The sequence below is a fragment of the Rana temporaria genome, chromosome 8 (assembly GCF_905171775.1).
Source record: "Rana temporaria chromosome 8, aRanTem1.1, whole genome shotgun sequence".
NCBI lineage: Eukaryota > Metazoa > Chordata > Amphibia > Anura > Ranidae > Rana > Rana temporaria.
Window position 1 is genome coordinate 104,363,908 of NC_053496.1, and position 25,262 is coordinate 104,389,169.

General features: G+C 41.8%; 1 protein-coding gene across 1 annotated transcript in view; it reads right to left on the bottom strand.

The window, feature by feature from the left end:
* The window catches only part of LOC120908941 (cGMP-dependent protein kinase 2-like), a 215,630-nt gene that overhangs the window by 128,764 nt on the left and 61,604 nt on the right, over window positions 1-25,262 (bottom strand). Inside the window, exons 4-7 of the mRNA XM_040320466.1 lie at window positions 20,701-20,814; window positions 16,240-16,345; window positions 9,731-9,794; window positions 2,184-2,261 (exon numbers count right to left, since the gene is read on the bottom strand). Coding sequence (XP_040176400.1) covers window positions 2,184-2,261; window positions 9,731-9,794; window positions 16,240-16,345; window positions 20,701-20,814 — 362 coding nt within the window. The remainder of the gene's footprint in view (window positions 1-2,183; window positions 2,262-9,730; window positions 9,795-16,239; window positions 16,346-20,700; window positions 20,815-25,262) is intronic.

The following is a 25,262-nucleotide window of genomic DNA, read 5'->3' on the forward strand; positions in this document are numbered from 1 at the left end:
GAAAATGCTGCATTGATGTGTACAGAAAGGTCTGAGAACACACAACTGCTAAAAAAAAGGGAAACACAGTAACAGCCTGCTGGACCTAAAGTCAGCTCTACCATCTACACCTCCATATAGCTAATGCCTAAAGTGTAATTTCAATCTGTCATCAGAAATTTCAAATAGAATATAATGTCCTTCTTACATTGTAATTAAAATATGAAATGTCGAAAGAATCAAATCAGTCAGATTCTAGAAATGTCTGCAGATCCAGGAAAATTACAACATGAGGCATTTGACGGCATATAAACAGGTTTATATGCACTTTATAATATACGTTTTTTCCTATAGACCTGCAAGGGCTGTCAGATGTATAGGAACTGTGTCACAGCTCTCAGGGAATAGAGTCAGACTTGTGTGCACAAACATAGTCACTGCTCACATTCCTGATGTGGAGATGGGTGGAGGTAGAAGTAAATGCTGCTGGCACTGGTCCTATTAGAGAAAAATGGAGACTGAGGTAGGTTTACTAACCTACATAAATATCTATTACTGGCTGGCAGGATACGGAGCTTCCTATAGACATATTATCATCACCAGATCCAACTTGAATGCAATTTACAAAGTTGGTTCAGCTGCCCTGGCATAGAATATGATTTTTTTAGTCAAAACATTTTGTAGAAGATGTTACCTTTTAAAGAGATGCACAATTTGAAGCTAAGATATAGGGCTGCAATACATCCTATGCAACCTGCAACTAGGTCATTGGGACCCTGTACATTTGATAAGTCCCCCTTTACACACCCTGTTCTGTATGCTGCTTGTAGAGTATCTATATCAGCTTTAGCTTCCTAGCATCCACAAGTGGTGGGCACCACACAGGGATGGCTGTAGGGGGCTAGGTTTGTGCCATGTCTTTGAATTTAATATATTTTACACAGTATGTCGCTTAACCAACCGGGCCTATTTTGGCACTTCTCTCCTTCATGTAAAAATCACAATTTTTTTGCTAGAAAATTAATCAGAACCCCCAAACAGTATATATTTTTTTTAGCAGACATCCTAGGGAATAAAATGGCAGTCATTGCAATACTTTTTGTCACACCGTATTTGCGCAGCGGTCTTACAAGCGCACTTTTTTTGGGAAAAAATCGTTTTTTTTAATTAAAAAATAAGACAACAATAATGTTTGCCCAATTTTTTTATATAATGTGAAAGATAATGTTACGCCAAGTAAAATGATACCCAACATGACACGCTTAAAAATTGCGCCCGCTCGTGGCATGGCGTCAAACTTTTACCCTTAAAAATCTCGATAGGCGACGTTTAAAAAATTCTACAGGTTGCATTTTTTGAGCTACAGAGTAGGTCTATAACGGCGATCTTGCGGCGAATCCGCCGCGGAGACCGCCGTTATCGTTTACAGGACCGTTGGCACTAAAGATGGATACCTCGGTTGTGGCAGCAGCTGCTGCCGTTACCGAGATATCCATCATTAAAAACAGGACGTACTTTGGCAATGGGCGGGTTGTCAAGTGGTTAAAAGCCCCCGGGGGGGAATTTCTCAATTTTTGTCTATACAACATTTTGGGGTGTGTGGCCCTTGGACTCTCAATATGTGCGTTTTTTCTTGTCTCGGTTTGTGCCATGATAGCCAATAATTTTCAACAAACTAACTTGGCACACACCACCATCCATCCTGGAGCTTATGTAAATGCTATGCTGGTCCTGTACAGTACGGGTAGAAGGAAACTTGCTCATTGTCGGTCAGAGTTTCATTGACTAGTTTGCAAATCACATTTGGATTAGTGTGGCTCTGCATTTTAACTTGTTCATTGTTCTAAAAGTAAGCCATGAACAATCATACGATTTAAACAAGAGGGTTGGGCAAGGTAAAATGTGCCCTGGCAACAGGATAAATGAGATAAATATAATATATCCAAAATGACTTTGTGTCTGCATTGAGGTATTTTATGACAAACTATGATTAATTAAACATAGAATCCAATTGAGCATCACATTGATTTCCTAACCACCTAGGAGGTCAACAGCATACAGAATCGATTTGCTCAATACTGTCTGCCTACCTATCTTACCTAGATTTACACCGGGCCAGCAGTAGAAGAGTAAAAGAAAAACAGAGACAAGGTGGATCAAGCTATTCTCATGAGACACTTTGTTTTCAAGTAATTAGCTCCTACCTTTCCTTTAGCGATAATAAAAAATGTGTTGCCCTCCTCTCCTTCTCTGATGATATAATCCCCTTTGTCATAGAAGTCCTGCGGAACAAAAATGAAAAGGTTTGATTCAGAAAGCTGCAATTATGTACAATGTGTGGGAGATAATCAGTGAAATGTATCATCCTTAATTGTGATTATACTGAAGACCTTTTGCCCGAGACCGTCCAGTATCAGAGTTCTTGGCAGGAACTCTTTAGTTGTAATTTGATGTCACGTGCCTTAACCAATCACTGCATGTAATAATTACCTTGATTACAATTCTGAGCAAAGGAAAAATGTCAAAATACAGATTCTAAATGAACAGAGATGAGTAAGTAAATGCTGAAAGGGACCTGACTTTACTCCTGCTCCTTTCAGCAAAATAATCCAGACAAGTTACAAATTAAATATTTCAGTTGCTTAAAACAAAAACTAAACCAAAAAATAACAAAAATAATAAAATAAAGTATATTGCAGTTCACCAATACGTAAATGTGGCAGATTTTTTTGCATTTTCCCTTTATTTTCACCTGGTGATTCAGCCAGTAACACACTTCTTGTTTTTTGGGGTGTCTCCACTCCACTGCAGGGGAAACAGAGACACCATTGAACAGCAGCATTGTCAATCTGGGGAGAGGGTTGAATTAGAACTCCAGCTAACACTAAACAGTTTCAGCAACGGCTGTTTTTCCTTTTGGGAGAAATCTTTTACATAAATTAATAAAAGTCGACCATTGCAAGAACCTGTGTCAGTGTTGAATTCTAAGGTCTTGTTTACACTCATGTTTGGGGGACATTAGAAATGCAGAGCTAAGCTACTTTTTTACTGTCCCCAACCTCTCCCCAATTTTCCACAAAAGCATCAGCGGGGGGGAGTACATATGCCGCGATGCTTTGCGCCACAGCGAAGATCATCCCCACTGTCATGTTTATCATTCCTCTTTATTGGAGTTTATGTCTGGGATATACACTTATGCTCTGTATTATTCCCCATCTATTTTAGTTCATACCTAGGGTTTATAATTATGGTCTGGTGGGATTTCACAGGCATCTACTGTATATAAACATATACTTATTTAAATATTTTTATTTTCTGGCAGCCCAGTACATGGGCTTGCACATTCCTTGTATGCTTTTGATTAACCCTCTGGGATAGTTGGCTCTCATGTTTTGACATGCAAAGACGTTTGGTCTCATGGTGTTGTTGTAAGTGTTATATCTAGGAAAGTTTTTGAATCTCATATGTTAGAGCCGGTTCACACTGGGGCGACTCATTCAATGCAAAAGAACCGTTCTAATAGGAGCAACGCAAGTCGCTCCGACTTAGAAAAAGGTTCTTGTACGACTTCGGGGGCGGCTCGGGGCGATTTGCATTGACTTCTATACAGAAGTCATTTTTCTAATCGCCTCTGAAGTCGTCTTCAGGACGACTTGCAGAGTCACCCCCGAAGTTGTGCCGCCGCAGTGTGAACCGGCTCTTACTGTAAATGCCAAACTAAAGGAAGGACTTGAATCATAAACACATTTGTTGAAAAAACAGTATGTCTTCAATTGTATTATCTTGAAGTGCAGAGTGCTCCGTTATCCTTGACGAAGAAACAAAAAACTTAAAAACTTTAAATGCATATCTAGATCTAGAGGTTGTCTTTGGGAAATAGACGTATGAGTGCTGCCAGCATTACTGCAGAGGTTAAAGGGGTCAGGCTGTCAGTACTCAGAACACACTGAATCAAATTGGTCTGCATGGCTGTTGTTCCAGATGGAAGCCTATTCTAAAGATGATGCACAAGAAAGCCTGCAAACAGTATGCTGAAGACAAGCAGACTAAGGACAGGGATTACTGGAACCATGTCCTGCGGTCTGATGAGACCAATATAAACTCCTTTGGTTCAGATATGTCAAGCGTGTGTCGCGGCAACATGTGAGGAGTACAAAGACAAGTGTGTCTTGCCTACAGTCAAGCATGGTGGTGGGAGTGTCATGGTCTGGGGCTGCATGAGTGCTGCCGACACTGGGGAGGTACAGTTCATGTACTGTGACATACTGAAGCAGAGCATGATCCCCTACCCTTGGAGACTGGGCCACAGGGCAGTATTCCAACAAGATAACAAGCCCAAACACACCTCCAAGACAACCATTGCCTTGCTAAAGAAGCTGAGGGTAAAGGTGATGGACTGGCCAAATATTTCTCCAAACCAAAACCCTATTGAGCATTTGTGGGGAATCCTCAAACAGAAGGTGGAGGAGCGTAAGGCCTCTAACATTCACCAGCTCTGTGATGTCATCATAGAGGAGTGGAAGAGGACACCAGTGAGTAGACGAGAAGAGGCTGTGGGGACTGGTCCAGCAGCCTGGAGGATGCCCACAAGAAAATAAAAATTGGGCAAATACACTGCTTATTTTCCAGTACCCTATACCTAAAGGAGATTTTAACCCTTGCAGTGAAGAGGCAGACCCCCAGCAAGGGGGATATCTGTTTTAGGCTGTGGCTTTCTACATGTCATTGTCATATTTAATGGTAGAACCAGAATCCAAAATATTAAAATCAAGCTGCAGGCAAATAAACAGACCAGAGCCTACTCAATAAAGGACAATTTATTTTTGTATAGTGTAGCCAGTTGCTGGACTACAGAAACATGGACAAGGAGACGTTTTGCTCTTTAGAATCGGTTTACATTCACTTTCAACTGGTATGCTGAATGTTGTGCTGCACTATCCCTTCCAGTCAGCAGAGGGAGAACTATAGCCAGGAAAGTCTATGGACATCTATGCACAATGCTGAGTATCATGGGAATTGTAGTCTGAATCATCAATCTCAGAATGAGCAAAACAGGGAGGGGTGGGAGCCGAGGGAATAGTTGCTGGGACTAACCCTGTAACGTTCCCACCCAGGAAATGAACCGACTATCTCGGTACTGATAATAGCAGAATACAATATAATAGTAAAAAGTTTTATTATGGATAAAAAACAAATATATAGTTGACATAAATGAAAATGAGAAAAACAGATGCTCGAGGATCGCCCAAGAGACATCTGAGATTGTCAGTTGATAGATTGGTCGAAGTCTCGACTCGTTTTGTTGCTATCCAAAAGCACCAACATAATTTTAATTCAACATTAGATACAGAACAGTTTGCCTGATATACACAAAAAATAGGACATGGCATGTTTTACCAAGAACAAATAGGGGCCCAACTATCTGATGCCCGTTTTGTCAATTTATAGCCTTGTGCCTTTATGATTTGATCATATATCTTATTTGATCCTGAAGTTATTGCATTTAGAAGTATTCTGGAATGCTTCCAAAAAAAAATGCTAAAAAAACACCCTATTTAATAGAACAAATTAGTCAGGCCCGAGGGTTGAAGACTATGAAATATTCAGATAAGCATCCCATTCACTTGATTATTCGCAAGTGTCTCATAGAAAATAAGTCATTTGCTCAGCAAGGGACAAACAATTAGTCAAGCAACACTGCTCTCACCAACTACTAAATTGTGATTGCTGTTTTTATTCTTAATGAGGACTTCAGCGACATAGTGCCATGTCAGCAAAACTTTACTTCTTCTCAATACACCCACTAGAATTTTAAACGCTCTACTTCTTTCTTGAAGAGGTAATGGTTTAAAGATTACAGATGACTGTGGGTGTCTTCATCTACTTCATAAAAGAACATAGATACTTAATATATGCAGCATTTACTGTACATTTACAGTTTTACAGTTGCTGTTATGTTTTAAATAACTATTATACACAGGAAAGGTTGCTACTACCCTGTATGTCTTTTTTTATTCTAGGGCAGCGGTTCTCAGCCTTTTGAAATGATCATCATTATCATTTTTGTTTCCATAACGTGCTTTTTGGGGGAGGGGGTTGGGGCAATGGACAGTGTTGGTAAGGCAGGGGTTAGTGGTGTCAGTAGTTATTTTTATTTTTTTACAATTACATTTTTTAGAATTTTTTCACAATTACAGAACATTTGTTTATATATATATGTTTTATATCAGCCCTGTTGGGGGGTTTTGGTGAGATATCAGGGCCATCACTCTGTGGTGGGCATCGGCATCTAAGGCATCAATAGCCGGCTCCACCCCCCCCCCCCTTATATTTTTTCACAGTGCTTCTGGTGAAGGTAGTGTCAATAGTTTTTTTTATTTTTACATATTGATTGTAACAATCTAATTTGTTTTTAATTTTTTTCACAATGCTTTTTGGGGGACGGGGTTGGGGCAATGGACAGTGTTGGTAGGGCAAGTGGTAGTGGTGTCAGTATTTTTTTTTTTGTTTACAATTGCATTTTTAGAATCTTTTTACAATTACATTTGTTTATATATATATATTTTTTTTATATCAGCCCTGTTGGGGGGCTTTGGTGAGATATCAGGGATCTAAACAGACCCCTGATATCTCCCCTTGGAGACAGGGAAAGGAACTGAGGACACAGATTCCCCAGTCCCTTTCTCAGCATTGGAGATAATTGGACAGGAGGCAGAGGCTCCCTTCATTGATAAACATAATACAGAAAGACAAAGGCCTGGATTCACATACATCGGCGCATATTTATGCCGCCGTAGCGTATCTGATCTACGCTACGCCGATGCAGCGCAGAGAGGCAAGCACAGAATTCACAAAGCACTTGCCTCCCAAACTGCGCTGGGTTTCCTCGGCGTAAGCCGGCGTAGGTGGAAGTGGGCGTGAGCCATGCTAATGAGGCGTGACCCCATGCAAATGCTGGGCTTAGTGCCAGACAAGTACTTAAAACTAATGGCGCATGCGCCGTCCCGTGGACGTATCCCAGTGCGCATGCGCACAATCACATCGAAACAACTGGCTAAGATACGTCGAATCACTGCCTACAGTGTGAACGTAACCTTTGCCCAGCCCTATTTACATACTACGTAAACGACGTAAAATACGACGGCTTGTGTTCCCTGGTCCATACCTTTGCATGGGTTGCGCCTCATAGAGAGGGAATAACTTTGCGCCGGACGTATGACTTACGCAAACCGCGTATATTATGCACCGGGCGCAAGTACGTTTGTGAATCGCCGTATCTCCCTCATTTATATATGTGCATAGAAAATCAATGGGAGCGGCAAATGCGCCCAGCGTAAATATGCGCCCACGATACGATGGCGTAGGAAAGTTACGTCGGTCGTAGGAAGCCTATTTTCAGGCGTATCTTAGTATGTGGGTCGGAGCATAGATACGACGGCGCACATTTGTACTTACGTCGGTGTATCTTGAGATACGTTGGCGCAAGTGCTTTGTGAATCCAGCCAAAATTGGCAATTTGCTATGAAAAAAAAGGGACAAAAACAGAAATAAACTTTAAAAAAGTCTATTGTTTCGTAGAAGCATACTGGAACATTTGGGAACTCCCCAGCTTCGAACTGGCTTTGTGGAAGAACCATGTCCATACCTCAGGCTACCCAATTTATTGAAATATGGATGTGGGCTAGACTTTAGCCCTTGGCCAATCAACCCTGGGGGTGTATTGCTGTCTCAGCCCACAGAATGTTTTGTGTTCGGAAATTACCAGAGTCAAATTGCTTCAGAACGGCGCTGATTGCTGTGTCATTGATAGGATTTCCGATACCAGTGCATCAGTCCAATCGCAACAGTACCAATCACTGCCTGCCTGCCTCAGTCAGGCGCCATATATAGGTTTTGTGTTTTTTTCTAGGATTCTACACATGCTACAAATACAGATTGACATGTACGTGTAGCCCAACATGTGTACGATCAAAATTAATTATTTTCATCTGTCTGCCTAGGTTCCTCAGATCTGATGATATAAATCAAAGTTTTTAGACCTTGTGAATGCCCCTTGTAGCCACACTGGCTAGGACTCCCTTTGAAGACTTCAAAAAGGTGGTTATATATGTTTACTTGTATGGAAACTTTTATTGGCATCTAGGTGTCAATACTGGCCTAGAAACTGGTCCTGTCCCTTTCAAATGCTAATGAATGACTGATATTAAATACTATGGGCCAGATCCTCGTAGCGCGGCGCATTGTTGCGGCCGGCGTAGAGTATCTCTGATACACTACGCCGCCGTAAATGACAGCGTATTTTCCTTATCCTCAAAGAAGTTGCGCCGTAAGTTACGGCGGCGTAGAGTAATTTTGGCGGCGTAAGGGCGCGCAATTCAAATCGATGTGATGGGGGCGTGTTTTATGTAAATACGTTGTGACCCGACGTAAATGACGTTTTTTTTTGAACGGCGCATGCGCCGTCCGTAAGGGTATCCCAGTGCGCATGCTCGAAATTAAACCGGAACAAGCCAATGCTTACGACGGTGACGTCATTCTACGCAAATCCCTATTCACGAACGACTTACGCAAACTATGTAAAAAATTCAAAATTCAATGCGGGAACGACGGCCATACTTAACTATACTTAACTATAGGCCGGAAAAAGCCGAACGCAAACGACGTAAAAAAATGCGCCGGCCGGACGTATGTTCGTGGATCGCCGTATCTAGCTAATTTGCATACTCAACGCAGAATTCGACCGAAACGCCACCTAGCGGCCAGCGGAAAAATGCACCTAAGATCCGACGGCGTACTAAGACGTACGCCTGCCGGATCGAGCCCAGATGCAGTCGTATCTTGTTTTGTAGATACAAAACAAAGATATGACGCGGGAACTTTGAAATTACGCGGCGTATCAATAGAAGGAGAAGGATAGGGGACCAAACTGTTATAAATTACAAAAAAATTGCAGTTTTGCTCAGGCAGTGTTATAACTCACAAACTAAGGTGACACTACTGTTTCCTTGTTCACCTTTCTAACTACGTGTGACACCTGCCTGCTCACTGGATCATAAATCACCAGTGTAATGGTGCAGATTCATTGTCCATTGAGCGGGCAGAATACACCACAGGCAGCTGAAATCCATACATGAGAAATAAGCGTGTCACCTGCTTGTCTTTGCCATGTGCCAGAGATATGGAACAAGTACTTTTCACAGATAAAGTTCACATATAAATTTGGTTGCGTATTTAGCTTTTTGCTTGGAATTATACATAAAAATATTTAACAGTGCTCCTCACACTATCGATAACATTCACTTCCATATATATATATATGCATTTTTAAAGAAAGCACTTTTATTATTATTATTAATCCCTATTTGTTTTACCTCTAGAACAATGCTGCAACCTGCAAGCCTCATTTAGCCTACAAATGGTTGCCGTCATTAAACAGACTGCACTGACAGCTTTTTTCTTGTCAAATATCAAATTTTCTGCTAGTTTTTTTTTTTAGTTATTTTCTTATAAAAATCTCTTAATGTTTTAGAAGTTCTTACAGAAAGTTTTAGTTTTAAGAGTCCTTTAGGAATCAATTCATATTTGAAAATTGGAATACATGGATCTTGGCCAGTAAAAACTAAAACCAAAGCTTAAAGGCAAATATTTTTCTTTAGTTTACATAGAATAGTACATAGATGTTTTCTTATCTGACCAGTTATCTATTGCAATATCATGCAGAAATATCCACAATATAAGCAGAGATACATACAACTTCCAGGCAATCTACAATCTTTGACAGCTTCTCTTCGGGTAAATCTTTCAGTAGTGAAACACTGCAGAAGAAATTGGAAAAAGGAGTTATATTCCTGGAAATAACATTTCAAATTTACTTTGACAGCTCTGTAATACATTTGCCACTTCTTGTCTCTGTTAATATAGATTTTCTCCCACTCCTTACTAGTATTGGAAGTTTCCCACACTTCTTAATGACTTCCTGAGATTCAGTGTAGCTGACAATGAGCACCAGTTTTATATTTCAGCGGCGGATGACTTTTTAAATGTGATAGGCAAAGGTTTCCTCTGTCCCAGATACATAATGATAATCTATAGTCTCTCCCTGCTCAGCATGTCCTTTTTGGTTCAGTGCCTTGAAATAGTCTGAATGGAGTTTGGGGACTAGTTTATCCTGCCTCCAGGGGGAAGTTCCACCCAAAATTGGAACTTCCGCTTTTCAAAACCCTGTCACATTTGGCACCTTTCAGGGGGGAGGGGGGTGCGCTGTCTCCTAGGAAACACACTGGTCCCAGGAGAGAGTGGGGTCCAGTGAGGGTAAGCCGCGCTACTCACACATGTAGGGAATCGGGCAGTGAAGCCGCAACGCTTCACTTCCTGATTCCCTCACCGAGGATTGCGGCGGGGGCAGCCGAGAGATGAGCGGTTGCTCGACCTCGGCTGCCGACATCGTGGGCGCGCTAGACAGGCAAGTGTCCATTTTTTAAAAGTCAGCAGCTGCAGTATTTGAAGCTGCTGGCTTTAAAGAAAAAAAGAAAAAAAAATTGTGTGGACCTCCGCTTTAAGTAAATGACTTCAAAATAAGAGGAGTCTGCTGCTCCAGGTGTATGCAATACCTTGACTGGAACCAAATAGGAGTGCTAGCCCCAGCCCGCCTCTGTATAAACTTTCGAAAAATAAGAAAAAAATAAGAAATGGCTGCACATCCAAAGTTTCCAAAAGTGCCTTTTATTGCCGACGGTCAAAATACAACAGGGACACCAGGTGTTAGTCACTTAGATGTGTTTCACACATGTGATATGTGCTTAATCAATGATTAAGCACAGGTCAGATGTGTGAAACGCATCAACGTGACTAACACCTGGTGTTCCTGGTGTATTTTGACCGTCTGCAAAAAAAAGGCACTTTTGGAAACTTTGGATGTGCAGTCATTTCTTAATTCTCTTAAGTAAATAACTTATTAAATAGTGTAAGCAGAAAAGACCGAAGTGCACAGTGAAGTAAGGCTATAACATAGAATCAGAATCAATGCACTACAGACATGCAAACCTTGTTGTACTACCCAACCTGCAAAAACTAATTTCAGGGAGGTGGCAAACTCATTGCAGGGAGGGGGCTCTCCGCACCCCCACCCCTGTGGCGAAACATGGGCATGGCTTAAATTGCACTACATATTGGACGTGGCTTAAAAGTCTGAGACGACTTACATGCAGTAATGTTAAATAGGGAATGTACAGTTAAACCAGTGTGTAGTGTCTGGTGGTGGGTATTATGTGCAGAAGAGAAGTGCAGAGTGTATGTAGGTGGCTATAATGTGGAGGTGAGGAGTGTGGAGTGTACAGCGGTGGATAGAATGTGCAAGATGGTGTCAGTAGGGCAGTGGACGGTGTCTTTTTTTACAATAATTTTTTTAAGTGCTTTTTCGGGGCCAGTGGACGTTGTCAGTAGAGCAGTGGATGGTGTCAGAATTTTTTTACAATAATTTATTTTTACAATTTGTTATTGTATTTTTTGTTTTTCACAATGCTTGGGGGTGGGGGAGTGAGTAGTGGACAGTGTTAGGAGAGCATTGGACAGTGCCAGTGCTTATTTTTTTAATTTTTTTTACAGTTTTACTGTTTTTTTTTATTATTTAAAAGGAATTTCACAGTGCTTCTGGTGAAGGGGTGGGATATGTGGCAGTGGGCAGTGTCAGTAGGGCAGTGAACGGTGTCAGTAAGGCAGTGGATGGTGTCAGTAGTTTTTTATTTTTACAAATAGATTTTTTTACAATTTAATTTGTTTTAAATTTGTTCACAATGCTTTTTGGGAGGAGGAGGTTAGGGCAGTAGACAGTGTTGGTAGGGCAGGGGGGAGTGGTTTTGGTAATTTTTTATTTTATATATATATATATATATATATATATATATATATATATATAGAGAGAGAGAGAGAGAGAGAGGAGGACAGTGGGCCGGAGAAGGATGACAGCAGGCCAGGGGAGAATGGAGGGGGACACAAAGATGACACCACTGCTGCCCAAGATCAGCCCTGCAGCAGGGAGATCACAGGGCACTCGCCAGTGTCCGGGAGCCCGCTACCAAATGTGGGAGACTTGGGATGTTTGGCACCTTACGGGAGACTTGGGATGTTTGGCACCTTACGGGAGACTGATGTTTGGTACTAAAGCAAGGCCTGTGAAAAAAGAATACTGATTGGCTGTTATGGGTTAACAATTTAGGCACTTAGGGCCAGATTCACAAACGAGATACGATGGCGTATCTACTGATACGCCGTCGTATCTCTGTTTCTAACTATGCGACTGATTCATAGAATCAGTTACGCATAGCTAGCCCTAAGATCCGACAGGTGAAATTGAATTACACTGTCGGATCTTAAGGATGCAATTCTAGGCCGGCCGCTAGGTGGCGAGGCCATTGCGGCCGGTGTAGAATATGCAAATTAAGACTTACGGCGATCCCCGAACGTCCCGAACGGCCCGTCGATCTAAATCTACATCGTTTCCGTCGAGTTATGCAGCGTAAAACTAGGGCAGAGCCCTAGTTCTCTTAAGCCATGGTAAGTATGGCCGTCGTTCCCGCGTCGAAATTTAAACATCAACGTCGTTTACGTAAGACGTCCGTGAATGGTGCTGGACGCCATTTACGTTAACGTCTAAGCAAATGACGTCGGTGCGACGTCAGTTAGCGAAATGCTCGTTGGGTTATTTACCCGACGGAGCATGCGCAGTACGTCTGGCGCGGGAGCGCGCCTAATTTAAATGGGACTCGCCCCATTCGATTGGGCCCGCCTTGCGCCGGACGGATTTAAGTTACACCGCTGCAAATTTCCAGGTAAGTGCTTTGTGGATCGGGCACTTAGGCAGAAAATTTGCGGCGGTGTAACTTAAATCGGAAATGTTAAGTTGCGCCCGCTGGTTGTGAATCTGGCCCTTAGCACCTTACACTCTTATTGAAAAAGCTTGCAAGTGCTACTTAGGTTTGCATCTCTGTTTTAGTAATGGAACAACCATTACATGTTTGCCATTAATCCCTTAAACTGGTTGTATCATTAATATCTCATCTGACATTTTATCAATAATGGCATCCATGAAATGCAGTAATGTGTGCACAGGAAAGGACCCAAAACATAGTAACTCATTAAGAGATGCACAGGCAACAATAAACAGTGAAGTATTAAAAAGAAATGCATACATCATCGAGATCAGCCTTTCTCAACCTTTTTTAACCCATGGGAACCCTTAAAACATTTCCAGGTCTCAGGGAACCTCTACTAAAAATAAAAGTATCTAAAGTTCTTGGTATAGCAGCAAATCTATCTCTCTCTTTATTTTGTTTTTATACAAGACTACTGTTAAATCCTATATTTTCCATCGCTCTGTTAAGTATTGCTATTTTTGGTTTACTTGACTATAACATTAAAATGTTATAGTCAAGTAAAGCAAAAAGAGCAATTTTGCATTAAAATATGCAATTTAGCATTTTTTCAGTATGCACAGGCAGCAATAAAAAGTGATATATTTAAAAAAAAGTATACACATCATCGAGATCAGACCTTCTCAACTTTTCTTAACCCAGAGGAACCCTTAAAAACATTTTCAGGTCTCAGGGAACCTCTGCAAAAAATAAAAAATATCTACAGTTTATGGTATAGCAGCAAATCTCTCTCACTTTTTTTTTGTTTTTATACCAGATTACTGTTAAATCCTATATTTCCCATTGCTCTGTTAAGTATTGCTCTTTTTAGTTTGCTTGACTATTAAACTTCAATATGCAATTCAGCATTTTTTCAGTATTTTCATTTTTCCATTTTTTTTTTACATCTACAGCCATGGCCAAAAGTTTTGAGAATGACACAAATACTAATTTTCACAAAGTCTGCTGCCTCAGTTTTTGAGATGGGAAATTGCATATACTCCAGAATGTTATGAAGAGTGATCAGACGAATTGCAATTAATTGCAAAGTTCCTCTTTGCCATGAAAATTTACTTAATCCTATAAAAAAAAATGTCCACTGCATTTGTAAAGAAGGCTTCAGGGTGCCCAAGAAAGTCCAGCAAGCGCCAGGACCGCCTCCTAAAGAGGATTCAGCTGCGGGGTCAGAGTGCCACCAGTGCAGAGCTTGCTCAGGAATGGCAGCAGGCAGGTGTGAGCGCATCTGCACGTACAGTGAGGCGAAGACTTTTGGAAGATGGTCTGGTGTCCAGAAGGGCAGCAAAGAAGTCACTTCTCTCCAAAAAAAACATCAGGGACAGATTGATCTTCTGCAGAAAATATGGTGAATGGACTGCTGAGGATTGGGGCAAAGTCATATTCTCCGATTAAGCCTCTTTCCGATTGTTTGGGGCATCAGGAAAAAGGCTTGTCCGGAGAAGAAAAGGTGAGCGCTACCATCAGTCCTGTGTCATGCCAACAGTAAAGCATCCTGAGACCATTCATGTGTGGGGTTGCTTCTCATCCAAGGGAGTGGGCTCACTCACAATTTTGCCCAAAAACACAGCCATGAATAAAGAATGATACCAAAACACCCTCCAACAGCAACTTCTTCCAACAATCCAACAACAGTTTGGTGAAGAACAATGCATTTTCCAGCATGATGGAGCACCATGCCATAAGGAAAAAGTGATAACTAAGTGTCTCGGGGACCAAAACGTTGACATTTTGGGTCCATGGCCTAGAAACTCCCCAGATCTTAATCCCATTGAGAACTTGTGGTCAATCCTCAAGAGGCGGGTGGACAAACAAAAACCCCACTAATTCTGACAAACTCCAAGAAGTGATTATGAAAGAATGGGTTGCTATCAGTCAGGAATTGGCCCAGAAGTTGATTGAGAGCATGCCCAGTCGAATTGCAGAGGTCCTGAAAAAAAAGGGCCAACACTGCAAATACTGACTCTTTGCATAAATGTCATGTAATTGTCGATAAAAGCCTTTGAAACGTATGAAGTGCGTGTAATTATATTTCACTACATCACAGAAACAACTGAAACAAAGATCTAAAAGCAGTTTAGCAGCAAACTTTGTGAAAACGAATATTTGTGTAATTCTCAAAACTTTTGGCCACAACTGTATATTTTATAAATCGTAAAGTAGGCATGTTAAACTAAAATCTACAGAGGAGTTCTCCTCTAGACCACGCTGTGGGAAAAAGTTCTATGGACTTTTCATCAATTGTTGCCCGTTACTCCTTTCCAGTGCTCTGTACCCAGACACATATGTTCTGGTCTCATATGTTGTTGCTCAGAAGTTGGAATACACACTGCATCAGATATAACACTCAATCGGAGGGAACTCTTTCACTCATATATTAGTTTTCAGCTACTGATACAACTGGAACATATATTATCTTTTACCTCCATATATCTAAGTTAGCTATTAGGCTGGTTGGATATTCACAGGAAATTAAAATACAGTAAAACCTTGGTTTGAGAGTAACTTGGTTTGAGAGCATTTTGCAAGAAGAGCAAAATGTTTTAATACATTTTGCCTTGATATACAAGCGATGTCTTGATATAAGAGTAGCATCATGTCACAACTGAGTATAAAAAAGAAGAGAGGAGCCTCTAAGTGTAGCAATATGGTTACATTTAATGAATGTGCAACATTTAGCAACTTATTGCTACACTTAGGCCTCGTACACACGACCGAACATGTCTGCTGAAACTGGTCCGCGGACCAGTTTCCGCGGACATGTTCGGTCGTCTGTACGGCCGACCGGACAATTTTACGGCGGATCGGACAGGTTTCCAGTGGACAAATGTTTCTTAGCATGCTAAGAAACATGTCCGCTGGAAGCCTGTCCGTCGGACATGTTCGGTCGTCTGTACGACTCACCGGACATGTCCGCTCGGCCGAAAACCCTCGCATGCGTCAAAGTGTTTCGACGCATGCGTGGAAGCATTGACCTTCCAGGGTCGCGCACGTCGCCGCGTCATCGGCGCGGCCACGTCACCGCGTTCGCTGTCCGCGGGAAATTTGGTCTGATGGTGTGTACAGCCATCAGACCAAAATCCGCCAGCGGACATGTCCGATGAAAACGGTCCGCGGACCGTTTTCATCGGACATGTCCCGTCGTGTGTACGAGGCCTTAGATGTGTCTCTCATCTCTTTTATACCCTATAAAAAATGCTTTCATATACAATTGCTTTGGATTACAAGCATGTTTCTAGAACTAATTATGCTCGCAAACCAAGGATTTACTGTACAATCAACTGGTATGTGATGCTTCACTGAATTCAACATCTTAGTAGGAAAGAGGGTTAATTACCTGCGAAGAAAGCTGAAGTATTCCTGATGTTGAGCTTGTGCTGAACTCATCATAATATTCTGGAAAACCTGTCTATCCAAAACCCAAATCTTGGAGTCCGTCACCGCTTAATGGGGGGGAAATAAAATACATTTTAAGTCATATCTAATGCTACAAAAGGCATGCTAATGGTAATATGCAATTACAGGGAACAGTACGTTTTTAAAAGTTAACCATATTTAGTGATCTGCCTAAACAAAAGTTTTAGCTTTTTATTTTTACCCTAATGCACAACTGAGTTACTGAACACAGGGCATCTGTAAGAGAGATGAGAGCAGTGGCGGTGCATCCATAAGGGCACAGGAGTGCCCCCCCTCTTCTGTCACTTTCTAATCACCATAGATAGATTCATGCATTGCAAGACAATTTTATGGTACAGTTTGTAGAGGCCCCAGCTAGAAATGATGCTCTGCTGGACCTTCTACTTTCAAACTAAGCGGAACGTATTACTAATATTACTAATATAAAGATACATCTGGTAGTGACCATAACATGATTTCATTTAATGTTAGCTCTAAACAACAAACACATAATGGAAAGTTAAAAACATACAACTTAAAAAAAAGGCAGAAGACTGCTTTACAAGACTTAGACCGGGAGGGAATGTTGTCACTGAAGAACAGAAATGTGAATGCTTCAAATTAACTGTATGCAAGCACACTGCAAAATATATTCCCAAGGCTACAAAATAGAACCTATATGGTTCACATCCATAGTTAAAATAGCTTAAAATAATAAGAAAAATGAAGGAACACTATCATCATTTAAATATTACAAAGAATATAACAGAATATGGTAAAACAAATTATGGGTTGCAAACAAGAGTAGGACAAACCACCCAAAATTCTTCAAATATATTAACAGTATTACAGTAAAAGTTAGGTCTGAGCATATAGGCCCTTTACAAAATAATTTTGAGTTGGTGTCTAGGGCCAAAGAGAATGTAAATATATTATATACCTTTTCAGCTCTGTGTATACAAAAAAGAAAATGGGGAAGCTCAAGTATTCAATTGGGATAGTATTGACAAATGATCCACAATGGATCAAAATTTACATGGTTCAGAAGTGTTAAGAAAAGTGGGAATAAAGCACCTGGGCTGCATGGGTTAAACCCATGGGTCCTCAAAGAGCCATTGTTTCTAATTTTTAGAGACTTTTTAATGACTGGCATATCATACCACTGAATTGACATATAGCCAATGGGTTGCCTATATTTAAAAAGGGGTCAAAGTCATTACCAAGTAACTATAGATCTGTTAGTTTAACTTCTATAATAGGGGAGATACTTGAGAGATAAAAAAAAAGACTACGTAGAAGAGTTTTTGCTAGAAAATAAGGTAAGAAACCCCTTGGACTAAAGAGTGACTGTGGCCATAGTTTGCTTGGGTTTTGCAAAAGCAATTGACACAGTTCACCACACACGGCTAATGTATAAGTTAAAGTCTGCAGGCTTGGATAATTCTGTTTGTAAATTCATAGAAAATGGTCTAAAGGACTGTATTCAGAAAGCAGTGATCAATGATTCATACTCTGAATGGTCTAGGGTTATTAAAAGTGTACCCCAAGGTTCAGTGTTGGGACCCATACTTTTTAACATATTTATAAATGTAATTAAAAGTACCATTTTAGTATTAACAGAAGACACCAAGCTATGCAGTGGTATAATATCGATAGAGGATGGCTCCAACTTACAATCTGACCTCAATACACTATTTAATTGGAAAACTATGTGGCAAATTAAGACTAATGTCAATAAATGTAAAGTTATGCACTTAGGGGTTAAAAGCATGCATGCAGCATACATTCCTGTAGGAGAACAGCTGGGGGAGTCAGTGATGGAGAAGAATCTGGGTGTTCTGGTAGATCATAGACTTAATAATAGCACACAATTCCAAACCGCAGTTTCTAAAGCTAGCAAAATACTTTCTTGTATTAAACGAGACAGAGCGAGAGAAAGAGAGAGAGAGAGAGAGAGAGAGAGAGAGAGAAAGAGGGGGTGAGAGAGAGAGAGAGAGAGAGAGAGAGAAACATATTTTTTCCCCCTGTACAAATCATTAGTAATACATGATCTGGAATATGCAGTTCAATTTTGTGCACAAATTGACAAAAGGGATAGCAAAGAACTAGAGAAAGTGCTAAGGAGGGCAACCAAACTAATAAGAGACACGGAGGAGCTCAGCTATGAGGAAAGATTAGCTGAATTAAAAAAAATTCTTTCTGGCGATTAAAGGGAATATGATCAACATATATGAATACATAAATGGTCTATATTGTGAACTTAGTGTAGAATTATTCACTTTCAGGTCATTACAAGACCTAGTTCTGACCAGCTCAGATAATTTGTTTTAAAAAAAAGCTAAATGCATTCTTAAATATGCAAAATATAACTGGATACTAACATTTAGAGGTAATAACCACAGGGATAGTTGATTCAGAGAATATCCAATTGCCTCCTGAGCAATGAGGAAGGAGTTCTTTTCCCCCCACTGGAGCAAACTGGATCATTCTTTATTGGGTTTTTTTTCCTTCTCTTGATTAACTGTGGGTATAGGATTGTGTATATAGGGGTTTTCAATAACTTGTTTTTCTATTGGTTGAACTAGGTGGACTAGTGTATTTTTTAACCTAACTATGTAACTATTATGGATGAGCCCGATGTTCGGGTGTTCACTGAATAGCGAACAATTTGGGGTGTTTGCGGCAAATACAAAAGCTGCGGAACACCCTTTAAAAGTCTATGGGAGAAATCAAAAGTGCTAATTTTAAAGGTTAATATGCAAGTTATTGTCATAAAAAGTGTTTGGGGACCTGGGTCATGTATCAATGCAAAAAAAAAAGTTTTAAAATGGAATTTTTTTCGGGAGCAGTGATTTGAATAATGCTTAAAGTGAAACAATAATAGTGAAATATTCAATTTCAATTTTGTGCCCGGGGTGTGTATAGTATGCTTGTAAAGTAGCGCATGTTTTCTGTGTTTAGAACAGTCCCTGCACAAAATGACATTTCTAAAGGAAAAAAAGTAATTCAAAACTACTCATGGCTATAATGAAATTGTCGGGTCCCGGCAATACAGATAAAAACCTTTAAAAAAAAAACTGAAAATTTTAAAAAAAAATGTGTGTGGGTCCCCCCAAATTCCATACCAGGCCCTTCAGGTCTGGTATGAATATTAAGGGGAACCCTGCGCCAATTTTTTTAAAATGGTGTAGGGACCCCCCTCAAATTCCATACCAGACCCTTCATGTCTGGTATGGATTTTAAGGGGAACCCAGTGCCAAAATTAAAAAAAGAATGGCGTGGGGTTCCCCCCAAAAATCCATACTGGACCCTTATCCGAGCATGCAACCTGGCAGGCCACAGGGAAAGAGGGGGGACGAGAGAGCGCCCCCTCCTCCTGAACCGTACCAGGCCACATGCCCTCAACATGGGGAGGATGTCCCCATGTTGATGGGGACAAGGGCCTTATCCCTACAACCCTTGCCCGGTGGTTGTGGGGGTCTGCGGGCCGGGGACTTATCGGAATTTGGAAGCCCCCTTTAACAAAGGGGACCCCCAGATCCTGCCCCCTCTATGTGAATTGGTAACAGGTACATTGTACCCCTACCATTTTACAAACAAAGTGTCAATATTTTTAAAAAACACAGTACACAGCTTGGGACAAGTCCTTTATTAAAAAGAAAAAAAATTGTAAATCCATTCTGCGGAGGATACGGAGAAAAAAAAACGCCGACACGATCCTGCCTCCATGGGAGGCACCCGCCGTATGACACTCTTCCATCATGACAGCTGTTAAATAGCTGAGGGCGGGGCCACCTGTCGCATGCGTGGGTGCCCCTGCCCCCTCTGATGAAATCGGGAAACGCCAGGGTTACCCAGTGACATGTACGGGTGACCCCACCCCCCTCTGATGCAACTTGGGTTTCCCGGGTATAGACACCCCCCAGGTACGAAATTTAAAGGAATATTTCACTTTTATTATTTCACTTTAAGCATTATTAAAATCACTGCTCCCGAAAAAAAATGAAGTTTTTAAAACTTTTTTTTGCATTGATACATGTCCCCTGGGGCAGGACCCAGGTCCCATAGACATTAACAGTGTTTGCGTGTTCGAACACATTTTTTGCCTGTTGGCAAGTTCTGGTGCGAACTGAACCGGGGCATGTTCGGCTCATCCCTAGTAACTATGTATTGTAGCTAATACTGGCTCAGTTTTAATAAATATACAAGGTTCCATATCTTTTAGCATTACTTTTGTTCTATTAACTATTCATTACTAAAACAAATGCTTATTTGCAGTATTTCCAGTATTATGGAAGAATTTAATAAAAATGAAAAGCATGCAGAGGCATACATATATTATCGATACACTGTTTATGGTTCTATTTTTTCCAGCTTGTGCATAATTATATTTGACTCATACCTTTCACAGTTGCCGTTCTTTTGCAGTTATATAGAATGGCTAATTCCCCAAAAGCAGTCCCAGGATGCATTTGTCCGAGCAGCCGAGAATTCTGAATAACATCAAGCAAGCCCTCTGCAAGTGAGCATAATCACATTAACGACAGTGTACAGTATTTTTCAACCACAATGATTTTCTCCATTACAAGCTCACAAAAACTAGCTGTTGAAGCCTGAAAATGTCTTCAGCTCCCTTAGTTGACTTTACTTCTAAATCTTGATTTTATATTGCTGCCATGGAATAATTATATTCTATAAAAGGGACAATATGATAAAAAAAATAGTAAGGTATAAAAATGATCAGGGTAGATTCACCTTTTTGAGGGAAAACGGATATTTAAAATAATGGCAATGATTAGCTCCACCTCTTCCATCTTTAAATCAAAAGAATCAGTGTCACCATAAAAGACAAACCTCTTCTCAAGCAAGTTCATTTATTTTATTATAGGAGTAACTTAAATTCAATATGTTGATTCACCATTAACCAATCAAGCCTGTTTTTTGGTGTGTTTTTTTTTGCTCAAATAACACTACTAGGGCCATCTCACCCTAATGATCATGTGTATGTGTGTGTTATAGTAATGGACCAATAGTAGCAAGGTTCGATTCTGATCAATACACAATGGAGTGAGTCCTTCTTCAAAGGAGCTAATGCAAAATTAAAGCGGAAGTAAACCCATCGATTTGATATAGTTTCAAAAAACAGTTAACATTCCCGGCATGCCGGAAATGCTAGCTGTCACATTTGCTTGTGCTCTCATCCAAACTGTCAAACCATCCAATGGCTGATGTCATAACTGACCACATGTACAGCATCATGGCAGTTGCAAATTAAACAGAGGCCAATATGGCAGCTTCCTTGGTTGAAAACGATAGGAGGGTTTACTTCCACTTTAAGGTGCAATGTAGCTAGACCTTGTTGCGTTCCCAGGCTGCTACCTCTCTGAAATCCTCGAAAAGAACGCTCATTTGATGACAAACTCTAGGGCGGGTATTGAGTTTTTTTACAAACTTCTGGCACTTTTGAATCCTATACATACATAGACTGTAAATAACAGGTATGTTTTATACAAACATCATTCAATATTTTCCTGCATGTACAGCCCCCCCCCCTTCAATTTGCTTTGCTCTGAAAATAACTCCCTATAAATAGCAGTTGTAACACATAATATAATCTCATACTAATGAAGGGCTTGATTTATGCTAGTATACTGTTTTTGAATCAAGAGTAACAAGAACTCACGGGGGTAAATACATAAAAAAAAAAGTTTTTTTTTTTTAACTAAAGAATCACACATTTTTCAAATCAATCCACTTTTAAAAATGTTTGAATCTTGGGTGAAAGTTCTGGGATCTTGGGTGAAAATAAAAAAAATAGACGCCATGAGCATTGTCTCTTTGAGGTTGTAAATGTCCCCGTTGGTGTTCTGAGTGGACCTTGCCTGTATGTACAGGTAACAAACCATTTTCTTTTCAAACGTATAAAAATGAAACCATCTCTTTTATATTTTATACAGTGTAGCTGCATTCATAACTTTTTCTTTTTAGTTGTGGATAGTGTAGAGAGGGATTGAAAGACCTGTCTAGTCTTTATTTCTGTCTCTGTCTCGGTTAGGAATATTCACCCTTTCTATTTGCCCTGGTGGCCACCGAAAGTGAAAGTAAAAGAAAACTCCAAATTTTGAGTTTTCATATGAAAGGGAATAGAAGGGAAATTATCCAGTGGGGACACTATTTTGGTGACCCTGGTGACAGCTAGGGATTTTCTTACTTTGGAGGGATTGCCTCTCACTTCCTGTTGTGGCTATGGCACAGCAAGTGAAGGGAAATATCCCCAATGGGACACAGATGGCAAAAAGTTGACAGGGTTATAACCCTCCCTCATTGTATCCTTAAAGCGGGGTTCCAACCACAATTAGCATTTTTTAAATGTATGTCCTTTCATCATGCGTTTTTATAATATAAATCTGGTCAATTACTATTTTACAATCCGCGGTCGCTCCGCATAGTTATTCAAAAAAGATAGTTTATAAAACTATGTCCACACCGTTGTCATTTTGCTTGTGGGCATTGTGAAGCTCACAAGCACTTACTTCCTGGAAGTCTTGGATGGGGAGTGATAATTGGACAGCGCACTGCATCCTGGGAAATGATGACACACATTTCTCAGGAGCATTAGAGGGAGATTATGTCAGAATCCTAGGTGGATCCAAAGGCAGATTTGGTGGGACCACATAGCAACAGGCATTTCCAGATGAGTAAAAACATTTTTTTTTCTTTTTTTCTTTTTTAGGTCTAATGAGCACAATAATGAAAACATATTTTTGGGATGGACATTCCACTTTAATGAAAATAAAAAAGTTTTGGCCTTAGTTCTACTTTGATGTTCAGTTTAATGTGCAACTCCTCTGAGTTCTAATATTGCAACAAGGTGGTAAAGTCAAATAGTTTTCTAACAGTATTTTTTACCTTGCCAAGTCTGTGTAGTCATTTAAAGAATGCAATGTGCTTTTCTGGAATTGTTGTCATCTACCTTGATGATATACAGTAGGTGTTTGTGATATTGTGTTTTTAGCACGACAGCATCGCGCTGATTCTCGGCGACATGGTGCCGAGATCTCGCCGACATCTCGCACTCACTGGAATAGTGACAGCACATTCCAACGTGCGCGTCATAGAAGCGACGGGAGATCCGACTTGGATTCCCGCCAATTCTACACGTGTGCAGCGTTTGTTATGAATCCTGAGGGGGAAGTCCCCGCCGGATTTTAAATAAAAATTCGGCATGGGTTCCCCCCTCAGGAGCATACCGGGCCCTTAGGTCTGTTATGGGTTGTAAGGAGAGCCCCCCTACGCCGAAAAAACGGCGTAGGGGGTCCCCCTACAATCCATACCAGACCCGTATCCAAAGCACGCTACCCGGCCGGTCAGGAAAGGAGTGGGGACGAGCGAGCGCCCCCCCCCTCCTGAGCCGTACCGGGCTGCATGCCCTCAACATGGGGGGTTGGGTGCTCTGGGGCAGGGGGCGCACTGCGGGGCCCCCCCACCCCAGAGCACCCTGTCCCCATGTTGATGAGGACAGGGCCCCTTCCCGACAACCCTGGCCGTTGGTTGTCGGGGTATGCGGGCAGGAGGCTTATCGGAATCTGGGAGCCCCCTTTAATAAGGGGGCCCCCAGATACCGGCCCCCCACCCTAAGTGAATAGATATGGGGTACATCGTACCCCTACCCATTCACCTGGAGGAAAAGTGGTAAAAACACAAATAAAAAACACAGGGTATTAAAATATTTTATTAGTCTGCTCCGGAGGCTCCCCCTGTCTTCTTTAGCTCTTTTACCAGGGGGAGCTTCTTCTTCCAATTTCCGGGGGTCTTCTCCTGCTCTCCGGGGTCTTCACCGCTCTTCTGTGACGTCTTCTCCGCTCCGGGGGGGTCTTCTTCTATGTTCGCCGCTCTCCGCTCTTGACTCGGCGCACCTCGGTTCTTCCTCCCGCTGTCCGGTGCCTTCTCCTTCTTCCGCTGTTCTGTGACGTCTTCTCCTCTTCTTCCGCTGTTCTGTGACGTCTTCTACTTCTCCCTTCAGGCCACTGTGCTGTGACGTCTTCTCTTCTTCTCTTCTCCCGATGCTGACACGTCGCCTCTTCTCGCTGCAATGACGTGTGCGTGGCTTGCGTCGGACTTATATAGGCCTCACAGTCCCATCATGCTCCGGTAGGTACCACGTGGGTAGGTATCACATGGGTAGGTACCAGAGCATGATGGGACTGTGAGGCCTATATAAATCCGATGCAAGCCACGCACACGTCATTGCAGCGAGAAGAGGTGACGTGTCAGCATCGGGAGAAGAGAAGAAGAGAAGACGTCACAGCACAGCGGCCTGAAGGGAGAAGTAGAAGACGTCACAGAACAGCGGAAGAAGAGGAGAAGATGTCACAGAACAGCGGAAGAAGGAGAAGGCACCGGACAGCGGGAGGAAGAACCGGGGTGCGCCGAGTCAAGAGCGGAGAGCGGCGAACATAGAAGAAGACCCCCCGGAGTGGAGAAGACGTCACAGAAGAGCGGTGAAGACCCCGGAGAGCAGGAGAAGACCCCCGGAAATCGGAAGAAGAAGCTCCCCCTGGTAAAAGAGCTAAAGAAGACAGGGGGAGCCTCCGGAGCAGACTAATAAAATATTTTAATACCCTGTGTTTTTTATTTGTGTTTTTACCACTTTTCTCCAGGTGAATGGGTAGGGGTACGATGTACCCCATATCCATTCACTTAGGGTGGGGGGCCGGTATCTGGGGGCCCCCTTATTAAAGGGGGCTCCCAGATTCCGATAAGCCTCCTGCCCGCATACCCCGACAACCAACGGCCAGGGTTGTCGGGAAGGGGCCCTGTCCTCATCAACATGGGGACAGGGTGCTCTGGGGTGGGGGGGCCCCGCAGTGCGCCCCCTGCCCCAGAGCACCCAACCCCCCCATGTTGAGGGCATGCAGCCCGGTACGGCTCAGGAGGGGGGGGGGCGCTCGCTCGTCCCCACTC